We start from the raw sequence: 22,287 nt of genomic DNA on the forward strand, positions 1-22,287 counted from the left end.
GATATAATGCAAAATATAAAAAAAAAAGAAAAATTGCTCCTCCTTTACTACTTTATTTACTAAACTTATTATAGTTTACTAAAATGAGTATACAATATAAATTATTATTAATGCCTTATTTACTCTACATTTGCATAAAACTCTAAAATGCTGACATTTTAATGAATATTTGCCAGAATTTGATTTAGTGTTGTAAAAGTAAAATAATTAGATGAACTCATTGAAGCAGTATATTTTTTTGATATTTTTTTTAAAGCAAAGGTATAGGTTCTTAAAGGGGTTTTTTTTGGGGGTAAAATTTAACCGATTAGTTGTATATGCTGTATTTCCTTGGTGCTTTAAGCTAACTTAATAATTTTAAAAACACTAAATGTAAGTAAATACTAAAAGTTTGAGTTTTACCTACCATTGTCTCAATCCCAGCGCCTTTTGACTTCTTTAGGTTTCGCAATACGAAACTTAGGTCCGAAATTGAAATATTAGAAACTTTGATTTTTTTTTTTTTTTTATGTTTTATGCAGTTTTTTATTATTATATAAAAAAATCAATACTGTTTGCTTAAAAGAAACGATTTTTCTTTAACACATACACACAACACACACACACACACACACACACACACACACACACACACACACACACACAGTGAAAAACACAATAATATGGCAGCAACGGGTTTTGTCTTCTTTTTTATTTCCATAACAACGTCTTAACAATTCCGCAATATCGCATTTTTAAGTAATTTTTTTAAATAAGCATCGTTTGAGGATTATTTATTATAAAATTATTTAATCTTCAGTTTTATAGGTGTACTCTACTTTTCTACGTTTAATTTATTTTTAACAAAATAATATGTTAAGATTGTTTCTTTTTTAATTTTTTAGAATTTCACTACACACTTATCTAACCATCACATCTGTTCTTTCCAGATTTGGACATCCTTAACATTCATTGCTTATATTTTACTGGTATACAAAATCTAGATGCAAACAGTTTATAACTTTTTTAAATCTTAAAAAGTGCACCTCTTGCTGTAAGAAAAGGCATAAAGGCAATAGTAAGACGAATCTTACTCTTGCCAATGGTGCCTCCTCTGCTCTACCAGGTAATCCAATTAAATACCCAAAATCAAAAAACATACCCATTATATCTTTCCTCCACTGTTCACTTCAATTATTTATTTTTTTTATTTGCATTCATTTGCATTTTCTTATAAATTCATTGCATTACAAAGAGTAGAAACAAAAGAGTATACTGTCACCTTTTTTTTTGCACACTCCATAAGACCACATTCTATTATTTTCTTCATGTTGACATTATTAGAGTATGTTGATATAAACAGGTAAAAAAATAAATATATTATGTAAAATCATTTAATCCCCCACCCCTCCTTTTTCCATTAATTTATTCAACCTGCTTTATTTAAAAGCCTGAACAATTTTCAATTTCTGTCAAATGCAATTTATGTTATGTCTGATTTTTATTAATATTCAAATATCTATCTCATAGAAATCATATATTTAAAAAATAAATACAAAAAAGCATATGCTCATCTAATTATTCTAGTTAGATGAGTATATGCAGTCAACTATGTCAACATCCAGGATGTTGGAGAGCTTTGCAGTATGAAAACCACAATCCATCAATGCTTAATTTTTGTTTGGAATTAAAAGAGAAAGAAAATGTTTCTGAGTTTTCAAAGAAGATAAAAGTTGATAGAGACAGACCTGCAGCATGTAATTATACTTTTTTGAATTTATTGGACTATTACAACAAAAATGGCTGCACAACTGAATCAGAAAAAAATACAATAGATAAAAGTCAAATTATGTGGTAAGTATTTATTATTCAAAAATGATTGTAATCAGTATTAGTTTAGTGAGCTTTAGTAGCACATATTACATTTTTGTTTTTTAATAGTTGTGCAAAGTACCTTGCCTATGCAATTTTAAAATACTTTAAAATTAAGAATTTTAAAATACTTAAAAAAAATTAAATATCAGATGAAGACAGTCAGACTTCAACTGGTCCCTATTTAACAACAGTGAACTTGTAAAATCAATTTTTGAAATTGTTTACACTTTTTGTATTAGTCACTTGTAATTGTAACTTATTCCATAAAGGTACAATCCTGTTTGTTAGGAAGTTGTATCTTGCTTGGCTTTTTGTAAGAAAAATCCCTAAACAACCTTGTTTAAGAGTCTTAAACATTGTTTACATTGATGGTAGAGAATGTGATAGGGCATTAGTATGATACCAGTTAATTTCATTACTTAATTGCTTTAAAATATTGTTGCAAATCACTTTTTCCCTATCATTGTTCTTGAGTTAAATGAAATTAAGGCTCTGTAATCTAATGACTTACACACGCTTGGTTGTTCTTTTCTAGTCTCTTCATGTCTGTTTTTTTTTTGGATTTGTAAACCTATTGGTAAATCTGTTTAAGGATTTTAAACAGATTTACCAATAGGTTTACAGATTACACCAAGGTTTTGCTCAGTATTTATTGATTCAAGGTTAAAAACAGCTCCATCATAAAATTTTATTTCACAGTAAAATAGCAATTTTTGAGATTTTTGTTGGTTTTTCTTATAAAATCTCTTCAGTCAAGGCTGAAGAGTATTTCATGGACACAAACCTCTCAACTTGTTATTTATTAAAGCCAATAAACATATTATAACATGTTGGTATTTTTACCATAAAAAATTTGATGTGCACAGATGTGTTTTTGTTCAATTGTTGTTTTGGAGGGCATATGTTATCAAATAAGTTTATAAAATTAATCCAAGTAATATATTTTATTGTTATTTTATTATTATGAAATAAATTTTAGACAAGCAAGTACATTCAATCAATCAAGTTTATCAACAGGCTCAAGACCTAATATTATAAGTATACTATGGGTAAAATAAAGTGGATTAAAATAAAACGAAGACTAACGCACTTGAATATAAACAAAACCCAAGAAAAAATTATAAAAAAGAAAAAATGAAGATAAGAAATTAAAGTGTTATAAATTTAACTCAGCTCTCCATTTAAACATCAGTGGAGACTGCAAGAAACCTGTCTAAGTTAACAAAAGCTTTTATGACCAGATTCTCACTATTCTGCAGCAGTAACAGAGAGGAGTATTGTTGGTTGTGAATAACAACATTAAGTAAATGGGCACCACGTTTCACAAAAAATTCACTAGCACTGTTCCATGGCGGCTTGTTTAATATCAAACAAAGTGTACAATGTATATATGTATGTGTATGTATATATATATATATATGTATGTATGTATGTATGTATGTATGTATGTATGTATGTATGTATGTATGTATGTATATATATATATATATATATATATATATATATATATATTTGCTGATTTATTTGCTTATAGATCCAATAAATATAAATAAAGCTTGTTAAACTCTATACATGTGTATAACAAGCTGTTATACACATGTATAGAGTTTAACAACAGTAGATGTCAGACTTGTATTTAAAAGTTTTGAACATATTTTTTATAGAGGGTTTTAAATATTTTCAATTTTTTACATCCACAACATTTTGTGGTAATTGGTTCCATTTGGGATATAAGGCGAGGGGGTGTTACATACGCAATACATTTGCCGTTTGACTACCTCTTGTTCTCTATCTCCTAAAACTTTTTTTTTTTTTTTTTAAACATTTCACAAGTTAATAAATGAATATTACTTTATGTAACACAGATAGGTAGAAATAACTAAAAGTTTTTTTATTTTTAATGTTTTGAAAAATTTATGTATTTAGGAAAAATTTGATTTTTAATAAATTATGCATAGGTACGCAGAGGTGGAGTCTTTGAAAACCCCATTTGTGTATAAGGGGGAGGAGGGCAGTCCTAAATCAGTGGTTTTTCTTTGTTTGTACTTTATGGATGCCCTTTTTGTCCACTATTCAGTTTATAATAAATAATTTCAACCATTTGTTTTGTTTTTTGCCTTGTTGTCTACATGTGCCTTTATTGTGGTCTCTTGTAACAGAATTTTCTATAAATATAGGAGGTTTGTAACATTTAATTAAATCTATATAATTTATAAACTTATATAGCTGAACTATATTACCTCTTAATGTTTTTTTTTTCAATGTTGAGAGATTGCTTTTATTTAATCTGTTTTTTTTTATAAATTGTGGATGCTCTTTGTTGCACTTGTTCAATCATATTAATGTGTTTTTGTAAATTTGGATTCCATAATGCGGTTTATAATAAAGATGAGGTTTAAACAATTATGTAAACAGTAGTTTTGTATTATTTTTATCTAAATATTTAAAAAGGTGTTTTATAAGGTCTTTTGGTGTTGCTTTTGATCGTTTGTTACATATATACCAAGATTTTTTTTAAGTTTAGTGGCGTATGTTTTTCAAATTGATTTTTTAGTTTAGTGGCATATGTTTTATCTTTGTAATTATTAAGCACTAAGTATTCATTTTTAGGATTATTTTCCAATATGTATAACCAAATATAGCTTGTCATTATTAGAAAGAGGGATCTGTTTACATACTTGAGGTGGGTGGTTTGATTCAGTGTGAATGAAGAGTAATTAGTCATTTGATTTTATATAAGGTTGGTAAGAGTTTTTTGAAGGTTAGAAGTTATGTAGAAAATGTTAACACTGTTTAGGTTTATTTAGCTTTCTGTTTGGAATTCAGTGTTTTTAAATGTTTCAACAATTTTTTTTTTCAATTTTATCTAAACTATGAGTTTTGTTTCTCATTAATATTAATCAGTCATCTTGAAATAATTTAAATCATTTTTACTTTATGATTCTAGATAAAAGGTCCAGAATGTATAAATCTATCAGCTTGCACGTATTAGTTCCATCAAAGTGTTCATCAAAGCCCATTGTAAACAATTGTTAGCTGACTTTTCCAGATTTTGGGGTTAAAGAGTAACCAATTTTTTTCATTGAATAATGACCCTAATTTTTTTAATGCTGATTGCTCTATATTGTTCTGCAAATATTAGAGTGTTTATGATATCGCTTGTGATATATGGGTAAAGTTTGTGTTATTGTTTGTGATATATGGGTAAAATTTGATGAAGACACACTAATGCTTTTTTTTGTTGTAAACTATTTGGTAGTTTTAGCAGGGTTTTCTTAAAGTTAAATTTTTATTTTTTATTTGTTGATTTTATCTAGGTATGTTTTGCTGACACATTATTTCAGTACTTAATAAGTGGCAGCGTTTTTGAATTTAGAAATTGTTTTTATGGTTTTTTAAATCTTTTCTTAAGCAGTTTTGGACTTTCTTAAACTTTATTGATTTTACAATGTTAAATAGTTTTTCAGTTGGTTGTATTATGATAGTGTGTTATTCGCAGTATGTATGGTGTTGTGTTTTTCTGCGCATGCACTTACCCCCTTTGATAGATATAATTTAAAACTTTTTCACAGCATTAAGTAATGAAGTAAAGGTCTAAAGGTATAAGTCCTAAAATATTAACAATACTTGCTTGATTCAAGTTTTATCACTAACTGGATCTCAAAAAAACATAAATAGTATCAAAACTAAGATGAAGGAATAAAAATTCAATGCAGATTGGTTTTTAACTTTGTAATGCAACTTTGTTTCAAATCAAAATTTATATGAAAACTGTAGGGTAGACCGAGAAGGAATTCACCACAGGAAAGATTTTACGTCTGTTGATTTTAAACAAGGCCTGAAAAACATAGGCATACCAAAAAGAAAGAACAAAACACACCAAAAAAGTAGTTTACGATCCCAAATTAGCTACATGGATCGCATACTGTAGCCAAGTATGCGATCCCATGTAGCCAATTTAAAAAATATACTGAGTTCTAATAAAAGAAATAGTCAAAAATCAACTCATTGCTATATGTGGTGTCTCTGAGGTTTGAATTGTGTGGTGTGGATCAAGTTTAAATTTATCAGTGTTCAGACTAATTAGATCATATAACATAGATATCTCATCATTTTTCTATGGTCTCCTTCATAAACATATTAATTAAATTTTTGTTTATAGAAATCAAACCTTTTCTTTTTTAGAATTTTTATATAGTTTAAAAAATATATTTTAAGTAATTCAGAATAAATACAATTTATTTCAAATAATTAAGAAATGGAAACAAAAACTAACTACCTGAGGAAAAATTTATTTTAACAGCAAAAATGGTAAATTCGTCTTTGACTTAAAAACTTAATGACTGTTTATTCATTAAGTTTTTGGTTTATTATATGTTTAACCTTATGTTTTTGATTATAAGTGAAGATCATAACAAGCTCTCTGGTGATAGTGGCGATGACAATATAACTAAGCATTTGTGTTATCACTTCAAGGAGTTGCATTTATCTTTAGACCAGAATCCTTGTGAATTAAATGACAAAGTTTATAAATGGGTGCCTGGTAGAAAAAAAGTAACTATTTATGTTTATTTTTTTTAAAATTTATTTTTCAATATAAGTGCACTATGTTTGCTTATACTTATGTTTTTACAAGGAAAAGATAGACAGTACTAGCAACAGGTAAATTAATTTAGCCGAAAAGTATGTATTTATTTTTATTTTGTTACTAAGTTAATTTTTATTTTTTAGTTTTTTTTATATGCATCTAATAATTAAATTTTTCTAATTAAGTCCTATTAAAAAAAGATTTAGTTATTAGTAATTAATGTATAGAGATTACTGATAATAAAAATAAAACTGATAAAAAAAGGTCTAGCTGGTAATGAATTTGTTAAAAACAATTTTAGCTCAGGTTTAGCAACAGTGGTCATTGATGGGAAGATTTTGCCTGATGAATGCAACCCACTGAAACACAAAACAGTAAGTTTTTGAAAATATTTTTTAAATATAATAATATAGTATGGGCTACATTTGAAGGCTTTCAGCTACTTCTACCTTCAGCTGGAACCTATGAAACTAATGCTTAAAAATTTATTCATACCCTTCTTACACTTGATTTTTTATTTTTTTTTAAATCTTTTTTTTTAATCTAAATTTGATTTAACTAGACTAACATTAAAAAATGTAAATCAATAGCGGATATTAAAAAAAGTAGAAAAATACTAAGAATAAAACATATATAAGCAAGTTTCATGGATGGACATGTGACCATGTTCACTTACATATCCATGGATATGTGATCTTGTTCATCACTGTGTGCAAACTTTTGTAATTAGATTAAATAACTCAGATATTTGACTTTTTTTTTATTAGAGGAATATACCATGACAGTTTTTTTGATTAGAGGAATATACCATGACAGTTTTTTTGATAAGAGTACCATACTCATTATTTCATTATTTCCATACCATACTCATTATTTCATTGTTTTCTAGACTTGCACTTGTATGTTAAACTAGTGAACTAGAAATGTGTTGAAGTAGTATTTTCACTTACATTGAATAACAGTTTCATAAGTGATTTGATTTACATAGACTCATATTTAAATAAACTCACAGCAGTCTTTCCAATTATGTTAACTTAAAGTTTAATTTATTTACAGTTTCTTTTTTTTTTTTAATTGTTTGTAAACTGTTTTTGAGAGAATATGTCAGTCTCTGTATACATATTTATTTTTAACTTGATTTATGATGAAGCTAGAGGCCATACACACATGATTATACACATTACATGAATTTTGCATGATTTTTTTTTTTTTTTGCTTAGTATAGATTGTTTATTTACATAGTATAGATTCCATGTTTTTTTAATTTCAGACATCTAGTTGTAATTCAGGTTTGTTGTGGTGCTTTGGTAGCCTGTTCTACCACTTTACTGACTGTGTATCCTTCTGCTTAAACTGATTAAATATTTAGTGTATGCAATTGCATAAATATCATGCATATATCTTACTCAATCTGTATAAACTTACAAGTTCATTTTACACATTTTTTTTCTTTTTTTGTGATAAATCTATGAGAGTTCAATCATTTCAATCATTTAATAGTTTTTTAATTTTATTTCAGAAAAGACCATTAAAAATAAAGTCACCTTTGTCACAAATAACATCACCTTTGTTACCAATAACATCACCTTTGTTACAAATAACTTCACCTTTAGTGTCAGAGTTAGAGCCAGCTACTGACGATTTGCTGCCAGAATTTAATTTGCATTTAAAAGAAAATGAGAAATTACATGAAAATGTATTCAAAGATGATTGTAAACAAAACAGTATGGAATTAAAAAATAGTATTACAATGGCCCAGTCACAAGATTCTGAAACACATGCTTCTAATCTATTACCTTTAATCTCTGATTTAAGTGATAATTGTTGTACTAGTCAAATGTCAAGGTAAGAATTTTTAAAAGTTGATTTTGCTAACAAAAAAGTTTATTACATTTCAAACAAAATATGTTAATTTAAAGAAGGAAAGGTTACATTTGCTGTTATTATGAGTTTGCTAATAATTGAGCAGCTGTAGTGCAGTGATTAGCACGCTTTTCTTAGAAGCTAGAGATCCGTGATTCAACGCCACCTCTGGGTAAGTTTTATAACATCTGCAAGGAAGGAGGCATCAACTTCCTTTCAAATGCTTTTCTGTGGTGCTCTGTGATAAGACTGTAAAGACTTTTTGAGACATCTAAAATAAAGGTTAAAAATAATAATAATTATACATAATTAAAAAAAAAATGCTTCTCAATTTTCTTTGCGTTTTTAGAAATGTCCTTGTTTTAAATAATGTATCTGTTACAAAAACCATCTTGAAAGTAATTCTTAAAAATGTTATTAATTTTAAAGAGTTATAATTTTTTTGTTATTAATTTGTTCAATAAAAAAAATTTTTTTTTTCACTAATAGTAAAAAAAAATGTTTTTTGAAGGAAGATTTTATATAATGGCTGTATAGTTTAAAAAGAAATGTAAAAGAAAACTTTTTACTTTTTTTTACTACTTGAGATGTAAATCCTATTTGAGAGATAAAGTAATATTATACAAAAACATTTTAGTGCTGAAAAAGGGTTATCTATAAAAGTTTACAAATTTATAGGTTTAAAAAAAAAAATTTTTTTAAAGTTCAAAAATCTTTTCTTTATCTCAGAAAAATATGCATATGCTATTTACAATGTCTAGTGATCATATTTTTATCTTGGTATGTATTGCTTGCTTGGTCTTTGTCTTGAAATGTCTTGTTCTTATTTGTTGTAATTTAGTCTTGGCATGTCTTGCTGGCTCGTTTTTTGTCTTTGATTTTATTATTTTTATGTCTTTTTTTTTTCTATAAAAAAATATGGTACCTTAATCTTGTTTTCATTTTCAATGTAAAGTCTAACAAGACTTGTTTTCTTGTCTTGGTTTTAACTACTTCAAGTAAGTTAAAAATTATAGACTATATCTTATCTGATTTGCATAATTGGTCTTTTTCAAATGGAAAGATTAGTGGTGCTTATTCTTGACTCTTGAGCAAGATTCTTGCATGCTTTTAGTGTATAGTTATGTAGTATACTGAATAAAAGGGAGCATGACATCCTGTCAGGTGTTCATCCCAAATGTAACAAAATAACAATTTTACCTAACCAATTGGAGTTTAAAATGCTTGAAAATTTCAATTGCAAGTAAGAACCAATAAAAGTATTTATTATGGCTCATAATATCATAGTATTTATGTCAAAAAATTTTGCAAATAAATAGTTGCATAAACTGACAGCTTTAAGCTTTATAAAGTGTATTTCTAAAAGCTAATATAAAGTTATAATTAAAATAAATCAGAGTTGTTTATTGATTGGACAGCAGTCTAATGAAAATTGCAGGACACCAAGTTTTAATAAGTTTTTCTTAAAGTCATCAAGTTTTTTACACATTTATAAGTCCAACAATCTTTGGCGGGTTGTGGTTTACTGTTGCATTCAGATAATCTGTTTTTTTTCTTTTAATCTGGTTTTTTATTACAGTTATTCTACTTTTTTTATTCACTTTATTCGGTTTTTAGTTTTGTCGGCTAAAACTTGACATAAAGTTTACAATTAAAGGTACTGTTGACAATACCAGTTTTCTATTTCAAAATTAGTCTGCATTGATCATTTTCTTGCAAATTTTTCTGTTTTTCCAATATTGAAGGAGTGCTTTTTTAAATGTCAAAATATGGTAATGGAGCTAATGTTTTGTTGATTTCAAAATCTATTTTATTTGTTTCTATTTTGATAAGAAGTATTTGAAATTCCTTACTCAGCGATAATGACATGATTTAAAAATATTTATAGTATAATTTTTAGTTTATTGCTGTTAATTTGATTTTCAATAATTATTTTCTACCTGTTAATAATTAATAATGAATTAGCTCAAACTTAGTATATAACTGTGTTTGCTTGATTCTGTTAGCTTGTGTAACTTTCACATTTAAATCGCATTTTATGTTATCAAGCTTTAAAATAGGGTTTTTGCAAAGATAATATTTATATTATTATAATGAAATTTATTACTAGCACCAGACTTCTTTAGTAAAAATAATTGAATTTACAAATACAAAAAATTATTTTTTTTGTTAATAAAAATAGTAAGCCTTTTTCTATTCTTCCTTAAGATGTGACACTTTTTTTTGGTTCTTGGTTATTTGTTTAGAGCATGCAGAGACCGATACAGGAAATAAATGAGACTTAACTAAATGACTAGTCAAGCAAGAATGAGTTTTAATTGATGTAATTAGAGATGTAAAGTTGTAAAGGAGAGGACTCAGTGAAGGGGTTACCTTTCATTAATATAGGAATGTTGAAATTATTGTGGTAGTTGTTTGCAGTAAATAAATGAGTTTTGTTGGAGTTTAAATTTACAAGCCACTGCAAGCCCCAATCTGTTATAGAAGTGAGATCAGATTCAAGATTGGCTGACTGTTTTAAGCGATCGAAAAAAGAAGACTTTTCGTCAAGATAGGAGTACAAAGATGAGTTATCAGCAAAATAAGCTACTTTAGATGTAAGTTTGTCGGGAAGATCATTAATGTAGACAAGAAACAAAACAGGACCAGGGAAAGAACCTTGAGGTTCCCCAAAAGTTACTGGAAATCAAGAAAAGTGTTGGCCTTTTAGGATGGTTTTAAAAAAGCGGTTAGAAAGAAACAATTTAATAATCTCAAAAACTTTCTAATATATACCATATGAAGTTTATGGAGAAGACCAGCATGCCAAACTTTTTCAAAAGCTTATTTATATATATATAAATATATATATATATACATACATACATACATACATACATACATACATACATACATACATACATACATAAATAAATAAATAAATATATAAATAAATAAATATATAAATATATATATATATATATATATATATATATATATATATATATATATATATATATATATATATATATATACATATATATATATATATATACATATGTTATATATTGACACAATAAACATTGTTTATTTACATTTATTATATTTAATTACATTTAATATTTGATATATATATATATATATATATATATATATATATATATATATATATATATATATATATATATATATATATGTATATATATATATATATATACATATACATATACATATACATATACACATATACAGTTAAAGTATAATATATATATATTTATATATGTATATATATTATACTTTAACCCCCCTTTAGATAAAAAATCATAGCTCAGGGTTTTTAATGTGCAGTGGTTATCTTTTGTGATTAATTCAAGCATAATTTAAGTTTAATTGTCCATTATTTAGTATATGCTCAAGTCCATTTACTATTCAACGGGTTCCCAATATTGTTTTAAAAAAATTTCTTTGAAAATAGATAATAAACTTAGTGCTCATGAAGGGAAATTTATATTAATCCAAAAAAAAGTTTTCTTTAAAACTTCAATAAGTTCTTTAAAATCTATTTGTAAAAATAGATTTTAAAGAACTTATAGAAATTTATATTTTTTATATTTAATATAAAAACTGTAGTTTTTTCTGCAATAAAATATAAAAAAGATTAACACAAAAAATAACTACAGCACATTAAAAAAACTTATAACCCAAAGAAAAATTTACCATAGCTGTTGCAAAGCAGGCTAGATGGTAAGTATTTTTAAAAAAATCTTAACCTCAAAAGATACCTTTAAATGAAAAAAAAACAATCTCTTAACATTCTACGTTAAACCCATTTTAAATACACAGTTGCAGCATGGTGTCCCTCCCCTTTCACATTTAATAGTTAGGTTACGTCTCAATCAGCTACATTTGGTAACAAGGTTACATTCTTTTACTTTTAATTAAATATTAAATAAACTTGATAAAGCAGTAAATGTATGTTTATCTTTGACATATTGCTATTTAGGTTGTTTTATTTTATTTTTATTGTAAAATAAAAATTTTTTCGTGACTAAGTAACCAATTAAGAGCTTTGTCTTAACTAAGACTGTCAACGGGTACCCGGGCAACCGGTTACCCGCTCGTTGGTTATGATTGAAAACTTAAAAAAAAATTAGAATCGAGAATTTGTAACGGATAACGGTTACGGTTTAAAAACGGTTACAAACGGTAATTCTGATTTTTTTTTTAATTTTTCAATCATTATTTGAAATCAAACAATTTAACAATATGAAATTTTATATTAAGTTAAGTACATAAAGTTAAGAATGGAAGGTGGGAAAACCTCCTTTTATTCTTAACATTATGTACAATGTTTTCTTTTACGTAAATCAGAACTCCTCCGACTTGTTTATTAGTATGTCTCTAGGTTTATTAGTATCTCTCTAACATAATTTTATGGAAACCAAGACGATGGAGAATAGAATTATCTCGAAGATCTTTCAAAGAAACCCAAGTTTCAGTTAAGCAAATTATATATAAAAAATGTTTGCAGTTTCTTATTAAAAAGGTATACAGTTTTTCGGAAAAAAAAAATTTTGTAAAAAAAAGTTTTTTTTTAAGTGCGCGTAGTAAGTTTATTGTAAATAAGTAAAATGTTATAATAAAATTTTACCAATTTGTAACCAATTAAAGTTTTGTAAAAGCTAGTTGTTGTTCTTTCTTCTTTATGCTTTACTTTAAAAAGCATAGGAAAAAGAAATGGGTAAAGTATCAAAAGTGTGGTCTTATGCAGACCGAATCGATAAGAACAGCTGAAGTGCAAGCAATGTGAGGCGATTTTGACAGCGTAAGGTGGCAACACAAGCACTATCCGGCACCATCTTACTGGAACACATCATATAGATATTGATGGCATTGGCAGTTTGGGCACACCAAACATTTTGTCTTTCTTTACAGCGGCCTAAAATGACGAAAGAAAAAGAACTAGTTTTGGATCAGTTGAAGGCGAAGGATTCCTTAGCTTGTTGAAATATACATATCCAGACTATGTTGTTAAAACTCGTTCGGCTACCACAAAACTGATAAAGAAAAGATACAACGAGACAGTCAAGTCACTGAAACTGAAATTAGGTACAGTTTGTAGCTTTACAACGGACATGTGGACTAGTAATCAAAACATTGCATATATGTGTGTATCTGCGCATTGGGTTAACACGCAATGGGAGCTGGAATTTGCAATTTTGCGAATACGGCACACTGGAGAAAACATCAGTATTCGTTTGCAGGATGTTGCTTACGAGTGGCGAATTCCTATTCAGAAAATCGCTGCTACAGCCCATGAAAACGGCTCAAATATAGACCGAGCAAAAGACTTTCTTGATGAATGGCCGGATCAGCACTGTTTTGCTCACACGCTACAGTTAGCCATTGGAGCTGGTCTGAACCTTCAAGCAATTGTGAATATGATTCGGGCTGCAAGGCGATTGGCGGTACACTTCAAGCGAAGTACGTTAGCAATGCAGAAATTGCGTAACAAACAAGCACCACTGAGATCTAATGATGATGAAAAAACATTGGAAGTCATCATAGACTGCTCTACTTGATGGAATTCCACGTTGGACATGTTAGAGCGATTAGTGATGCTACGTTGGGTAATTAGAGCCGTGTTGTCTGCTGTCTGACAAAATGAAATGCGTCGACTCTACAAATGACGGTTTGTAGAGTTGACGCATTTCATGAAAACTGGTTGCTTGCACAAGCCATTGTACCCATTCTGAAACCATTAAAGCAGGTAAAAACTATGTCATCTGTTCAAAAATATCCTTCGTTGTCATTAGTTTATCCACTGTTGTCTATTGTTCTAAAAAATGTTCGAGCAGCAAAACTGGATGAATGCATTGCTGCCAATGCATTTTGGCGAGATAATACCAAACGTTACCCAAAGCTTTCTATTTTGGCTCGCAAGTACATGTGTATACCTGCGACTTCGGTGCCAGCCTAGAGCGCTTTTTCAATTTGTTGACATGTGGTCAATCGACGGCGTGCATCATTGGCACCCGAAACAGTTGACATTTTAGTTTTTCTTAACCGTAATTGTGAGTTGTGTAACCTGGACACTTAATGTAAAATAAAGTTTAGATTTAAGTGAAAATTTAAATGAATGACATCTTATCTTTGATTGAGACGTTTTTATTGTTTTTTATTTTTTTTAAGTACCGTAAAATCGCCCAAGTTCGGTCACTTAAGCTTTGAACATTTATTTATCACGCATAAATAAAAAATTTCCAATTTTTTTTCTTAAAACATGCAGAAAATTATATTGGTAATTGATATTGTAAAAATAAAAAAATGAAAAATGAAAGGTAGTATTCAATATTTAATTTAAAATGAAAACATCTACTTTGAAACATCTACTTTGACCGAACTTTTAATACCATCTTATAAGTTCGGCCGCTATATAAATACTAACAACTTATCACAAACAAACGTCACAAAAAATGAAAATTAATTTTTAAATGTTGTTTTATTGTAAAATTATGATATAAGTTCAGGTAATAGCAGTAACTAAGGAGGGTGTCACCCCGGGATCAAAAAAAAAGCCTTTTTAAATATAAGTAGTAGTATTTTTAATTTTTATTGCAATTAGTCAACTATTTTATTACTTTGGCTATTATCACATTCGCTACGCCACTAGTTAATAATGTTTTTTCAATTACAAAAAAACACTATTTTGCTATAAATAAGCTTTGTATGTTTATTGAAAATTCTTGCACGTATCGTTGACCATAGTAGAACAGCAAGATCCACACAACTAATCGTCACAGGATTCGCAACGCATCCATAATTGTCGTTGAGCTGTTTTATCTCCAAAAAAAATATCACAAGTTTGATATTTTTTGGATATTGTTTATTTTAATAATTTGCTTATTTTAGATTTTAATAGTATGCATTTTTTCAAATTGTTGTTTTGCTAAAGAATTATTTCAGCAGGTTGCATATATATAACTTTTTTTTTTATAGATTCATATTTACGAACTAATTACAAATATCATTTGAGAAAAAAAAGTTTGTAAACTTGAATTTTGCATGGTTGCATTATTTAAAGAAATATGTTTCATATATATATATATATATATATATATATATATATATATATATATATATATATATATATATATATATATATATATATATATATATATATATAATATATATATATATATGTATATATATGTATATATATATATATATATATATATATATATATATATATATATATATATATATATATATATATATATATATATATATATATATATATATATATATATGAAACATGTTTCTTTAAATAATGTTTGGACCTTGTATCATATCCTTGTTTTAACCATTTAGGTTAAAAGCTATTATAGCTATAAATGGTTTTTTTAAATTTAAGTTATATTTGACTTTAGACACAAAAGGGTTTGGTAGATAAAAAAATATTTAAAAACTTTTATTATGCTAATTATTGTGCTAAAACAGTTTGTTTTTTTGCTCACCAACACAAAATATCATAATTAACGTCTCTCAATAGCTTTTTAACGCCATGTTTCTTTTTTTGAACATGCATTAAGTTTAGATCTATAATTTTTGTTGATTACACATACTACTTACTTTTTAATTTTAGTTTATTTATATGCTTTAAATAAATATATTTTTTTAATTCTAATTTATTAACTACCGTTAAAATTAAAAAGTATGTGAGACTTTAATAAATAAACCAATTCAATTTCAGTTCATCAAAGGACATACATTTGCTAGCGACTCCATCACCGCAACTACCAACTACAAATGTTTTGACTTTGTTTGAAAAACATAATGATTCCAAAAAACAAGCTAATAATAGCGTTATTTATTCTAAAGAAATGTCTGTGAATGCGATTGAAAATACTGCTGAAGTCGCCATAGAAGGTTTATCCTCAAATTTAAATTATAGTTTATCACTAAATATCTTCAACAAATCAACAACATTTTTAGACAGTGATTTGGAAAAGTCACATTTAAAAAAGTCGAACCCCGAAATCAGTTTGCAATCTACGGATAAAATTGGGCCGCACTCATATGATGTTGAAGTTAAAGATCTTCAGTTTATTGAACAAAATCAAGGTTCACCAAAGTTGCAAACAGAAAAACAATTAAATTTTGGTGAGTCAACTAGTCAGCTGGTTGAGAAACCATTCAATACTTTTAATATTACACAGTCTGCAAATTTTGGTGAGCCAGCTAGTCAACTGGTCGAGAAACCATTTAATGTTTTTAATGTTACACAGTCTGCAAATAATATACGTAGCCACAAAGCACTAAATCAATTTTCAAAAGAAGTTCATGTTGAAGAACCTCACCAAAAAAACGTTTCTCCTGAAAAATTTATTGATCAAAAAGGGTTTCAATCTGCTGTTGTAATTACGTTAAACAAACAGAATGCTTTGATTGATGAAGATAAAAAATCAGATGCTATTCCTAATTCTCTTATGCCAAAATATATGAGGAGTACTAATAACTCCGATATTTCTTTTAAAATACCAGCAAACATTGCAGAACTTTACGACGAGAATGCTTTATCTGATTTAACTTCCCTTAGCTCTGACGTTGATTATATAGTGAATCTTACAAAAGAATTGAATTTTGAATGGAACCCTGAACAAGATTTATGTGATGCAATCAATGATTTATCGGAAATTCTTTCGAGCTAATCATTTTATAACCAGGGGATTTGAATCCTAAGACTAATCATATAGATATAATTTATTGATTGTTAATTTTTAATTAAAAAAAGTTTTAAGATTTAATAAAATGAAATTTCTATACGGGTATCTATATAGAATTATACATATAATGTTTATATACTTATTAAATTTATTTTAACACTCAATAAAAATAATGTTATTATCACATGAAATGTATTTTGCATTTGATTTTAATACACGCACTGTTGCGAGCATATACGTATGTTAAATACATACATAACTGTATAACATTTATGTGTTGATAGACGTATAAAAGCAAATATGCATGTACTTTGATTCACAAATAGACAAATACATTAGGCCTGCGCGAAGGGTGTGTGTGGAGGGGTTCATTTAGTCGGCAAATTTGACCCTTTTAGACAAGTTAGTCGACAAATTTCTAAAAACGAAGACTTTTTTTTAAGTTGGAAAAAAATGTAATGGCTGAACTCCCCCCTTCCCTATCCCCCTTCCCCCTCCCTCTCCTACGTGACACCTACACATACATACATACTCACACACGCAAGCCTGTAACCAGACTTTTTTTTTAAGAGAGTGAAAAGTTTTTAGTGCAGCCCACTGTTTTAAACACAACTTGAGGCTTATCTTAAAAAAATATTATAAGCAAGCACAAAATTTGCAATAATTTTTAATATGATGTAAAATAGATAAACAACAAACATTTCGTCTCAATGTTTAGTGTTTAATTAATTGCTACAATTGTTAGTCGTCTAAAAGAAAGGAGACAAATTCTAATCTTTTCGGAAGTAATTTTGCAAACATTAAAACGGCCACATCTAAATAAGAGTTATAATCATAGTGGATGTGCATTAAAGCCAACTTGGAAAAACGTTCCTTGTGTTGCTCTTGTGTATGAATCAAGGCGTCGAAATACATTTCCTGTTCTTTCGCATGTTGCGGTAGTGACTGGAAGAACACATTCAAGGGAAAGAAGAGTGTTTGTATTTGAAAACTTATCTGGCTTACATTCTTTAAGAACTCTGGGGGTCCATTTGAGGGTCCATTATCTGGTTGACATCTGAATCACATTTTTTGCCACATAATTATTTCTTTATTAAGGAAATTAGAGTTAGGGAGATCACTTTCATAATATATCGTAGCTTTTTGAACCAATTCAGATAGCAGATAAAGAAAATTTCAGTGGAAGTTTTTTTTATCTGAGACAAAAAAAAGGTACAAAACTTAACAATAACTCAATTGTAAATTTTAAATCTGATTATTTAAATTTATCTTTCAATTCAACTCATATATGATTAAAAAATGGAATTATGAGAGACCCTTTGAAATATTCTTCAAACGTATTAAATGGCAGATTCGCTCGTTGAGATTGTTAGCCCGAGTGTACTCGTGGTGTTACTTGCTTTACATTTGATTTTTTGGCAAGAATTGATTCATGCTAATACATTCGTTCGGGAAACATTTTTTTTTTTAATTATTCACCTCCCCAAGGCCGAGGAGGTCACTACAGTCGAGGAGGCTACTTTTTGTGGTTACAACCCTTTCTCAACTCTATAGGCTCACAAAGAAACCACATAGTTCGCTGTAGTGTAACAAGTGATATAATAAAATCAAAACTCCCAAACGCTTTCAGAAAAGACGCTTGACGTTTGTCTTCAGCAATCCACTCATGCAGCTATTTGGCTTATTCATATTTATTGCCACATCGATTCTTTAAAATAAGTTTGCAAAATATTTTCAGAAACAAATGAGCTATACGAAATTTTTCTCAACCATTTAAATTTTCAACCCATCTTGTAACATAAATATCAGTAAGAATAATTGGTCTAATCAATGTGTGAAATTGGTTTTTGGTACACCAAGTTAAGAAGTTCTGTTCGCTTTATGCTATTTTGTAATCTCCATCTTGTAAACTCCATCATTATTTCTAACACATTTCTTATTTCAGATATTTTGCAAGAATGACTAATAACCAAATTCGATGGGTATATATTGCTTTTGGTCGAATGCTCAAAATTTGGGCTTGTATACCTGTTAACGAACCTGCCATCGATGCTGCACTATTGTATCCTTGGTCTCTCATATTTTTAATTTTCAAATTAAGGTTATGTAAAGTTTGCCTAATTTTAGTAAAAAAAATATTTTTGCTCTCACACGCTTCAACTTTACAAATACCACAAACTCCTCACGTATCTTATGTTTCTTATATACAAATTTTAGTAAAAGGGATAGTTGCTTTGTGTGGTAAGAGTTAATTGCATCAGCAAGGACAGAAAATGGTTTGGCTTCTTTTATTTTTTTTATTATAGAAGCTTGTACCTTCCTTTTTCCTAAAACCGAGATGATCTCATTTTGAAATTTTTGAAATACCTTTGAAAAATAATAAAATTATAAAAACTATGAAAAATAACTATGAAAAATTTGCTAAAATATAACGAGCATTTTCATTTTTAGACTTAACAAATGCTGTTGCAATTCACTGTTAGGATCTCTCGTTAAATTAAGCAGTGAAAGAAAGTTACCAACATTTCCAAGTTTATCTACATTTTCAAGCGTATCACGCAGAGGTATATATTGTTTTTCTCAATAAATAAGAGCTTTCATTATTCATTTCTAAATTCGTGTATTGCATTTGTTTCGAGAAGCAAGTTCTCTACTTAGTTGACTGTCAATTCTAAAAAAAACATTTTCATGTTTTGATTGAACGTTGTTCGAAACAACTTTTGTGATAATCAATTTTTGTGATAATCTAATATTTCTTTAAGTTTAACCTTTTAAATTAAAGGGTTTTTAATTAAAGGGTTTGTTAACAAAAAACCCTTTATTATCTCTTTCTTTTAAAAACAAAGCGCATGGGCCACAAAACAAACCTTGCATTACAACGGAATAGCATGCCCAATTAAATCCGCCTATCCATTTGATTGAAATTTTTTGAAAAGTTTGTTGGTATAATATGGTTTGTGATATATTGAATTTTGATTTTAGGCGACATCTTTATTATATTTTGATCAATAGTCCTCACGTTCATAGTAGACGTAATGACATTTCCAATATCAAAAAAATGGGCGTTCTCGACACCTGACATCATTTTCGAGCGTTCTTTAACTATTTAAACGTTGTTTTATTAATGATTACTCGTCGCAATAAAAGATGTAGACGATAATTTGTCCGACTTTTTTTCCCATGAAGTTTGTGACAACTGCCTGAACTTTCCGCGAATAAATCAGTGGAAATATCGTCTTTAAAAGATGTTGACATATTGTCATGAAAAATTACTTGCGATTGTTCTCGTTCGAGTTTTTTTGAAGACCTGCTAATGCTTTCATTTTGCGTCTGACTGTCTTTTTTATAAATATCAGATGTTAATTTCACATATTCTTTTGCAGAAGATTTCAACTTTTTTAGTATTTTATACGTTCTTTCTTAACCCCACCTTTTCTTTTTTGATTCATACTAAACTAAATAATTTATACGAATAAATAAATACTTATAAGTAAATACGAATGCTAAAAAATACAGTAAAAACAAAACTCTTGAAAAAAGTACTTAATTTTTATGCAATAAGACAAAAGTAAACCGTTGTATAATGCAATGTTTTCCTTTTATAGCTGCGCTACTTCCCCTTTTTTTTAACCAGTTCTATTGGTAGGCGTTAGAAAAAAAGTACCAATAATGAAGTTGATAACTTTAATCCATCATCAGCAACAAAACTAAAATTGAAACTTAAAAAGGCTGAAGAAACAGAAAAAAGGCAAATGGAATTGTAAATTATTTTTAGTTTTGCATTAGTAGCAAAATAATCAAACACTTTTTTAAAGATCTTTGTTTCTATGTAGATGTAACAAGTAACATAACCTGTTACATATAAAAAATGATTTTTTTGAGATGTTTATTAAATTGTATTTTATGTGCGGTTATCTTCTAAATGCAAATATTATTTAATTATTAATAATATAAAAAGATTTTTATTAATAATATTAATTATTAACCAAGTTCATAGATCTTTTTTTTTGCTGCAATATTACTAATTTGTATTTTCAGATATACTTGAAAAAACTTTTCAAATTTGCAATGACCAGATTTTGGTCGATCTTTTTCTTGATGCTATTTTTATTTGAGGTTAAAGGTAGGTTGGCCGGTAGGTAGGGTGGTAGGTTTTTTGGTACTAAAAAGTTTATTTATTTTAAAAGATAAATATATATTATAATTATACGAATATATTTTAAGATAAATATATGGCCACGTTTAAAATTCTTGTCATATTTTTACTTTTATATTTTTTTACTCTTTAAGTATTTTTTTACATTTACAGGATATTCGAGAAAAACACTTTTGAGTATATCGAAAAAAATAATTTCTAGAGCACAACCGATTCTTAATAAGCATATTGAAAAAGAATCAATTCGAGGGGAACCAACTGCCATGATTTCCAAAACTAATTTGAAATATTCTTCTGATTTGGAGTTCGTGTCTGATCCGGACATCGCGTTTGGTTCGGAAATTGTGTCTGGTTCGGGCATTGAATCTGGTTCGGGCAATGAGTCTGGTTCGGGCATTGAATCTGGTTCGGGTTGAACAATAATAAATAAAAAGTAATAAAAGTAGTATTTTTAAAATAAAAAGTAATAATATTAATTGCTTAAAAAATTTACAAAAATGTAAACTTAAAATAAAATGTGAAAAAAATTATCACATTTTATAAAATGTAATGCATTTTTTATTCACTTTTCATATTATATAAAAATATATACTCATACTTTATTATATAACAAAATGTATGCGTTGTCTATTACCCTATATATTGCTATATAAAGTTATTATATTATAATATTATATAAAAAAATTATTTCGTTAGTAAATACAAAAAAGTTGCAACATTAATAAACTTTATATGAGTATTAAATTATATAAAATTTCTTTTTTGTTATATAGATATAAATTTAGACATAAACATTCTGTTTGTTATATATATATATATATATATATATATATATATATATATATATATATATATATATATATTATATATATATATATATATATATATATATATATATATAACAAACAGAATGTTTATGTCTAAATTTATATCTATATAACAAAAAAGAAATTTTATATAATTTAATACTCATATAAAGTTTATTAATGTTGCAACTTTTTTGTATTTACTAACGAAATAATTTTTTTATATAATATTATAATAAAATAACTTTATATATATATATATATATATATATATATATATATATATATATATATATATATATATATATAAATATA

The 22,287-nt window shown here is 27.4% G+C and overlaps 1 protein-coding gene and 1 long non-coding RNA gene across 2 annotated transcripts; both read left to right on the forward strand.

Annotated features, from left to right (window-relative positions):
• Positions 1-820: 820 nt before the first annotated feature.
• LOC100215564 (uncharacterized) lies at positions 821-17,064 on the forward strand. Its single transcript, XM_065790305.1, has 6 exons — positions 821-1,833; positions 6,258-6,408; positions 6,491-6,516; positions 6,744-6,816; positions 7,962-8,287; positions 16,038-17,064. Exons 1-6 carry the CDS (start codon positions 1,571-1,573, stop codon positions 16,993-16,995), a joined length of 1,797 nt encoding a protein of 598 aa, XP_065646377.1. The 5' UTR covers positions 821-1,570; the 3' UTR covers positions 16,996-17,064.
• A 3,947-nt stretch (positions 17,065-21,011) lies between these two features.
• Positions 21,012-21,761, forward strand: LOC136076444 (uncharacterized). Its single transcript, XR_010636275.1, has 2 exons — positions 21,012-21,133; positions 21,320-21,761. It is a non-coding gene; the product is annotated as an uncharacterized LOC136076444 (long non-coding RNA).
• Positions 21,762-22,287: the final 526 nt, after the last annotated feature.

The sequence above is a fragment of the Hydra vulgaris genome, chromosome 02 (assembly GCF_038396675.1).
Source record: "Hydra vulgaris chromosome 02, alternate assembly HydraT2T_AEP".
In the NCBI taxonomy this organism is placed as follows: Eukaryota; Metazoa; Cnidaria; class Hydrozoa; order Anthoathecata; family Hydridae; genus Hydra; species Hydra vulgaris.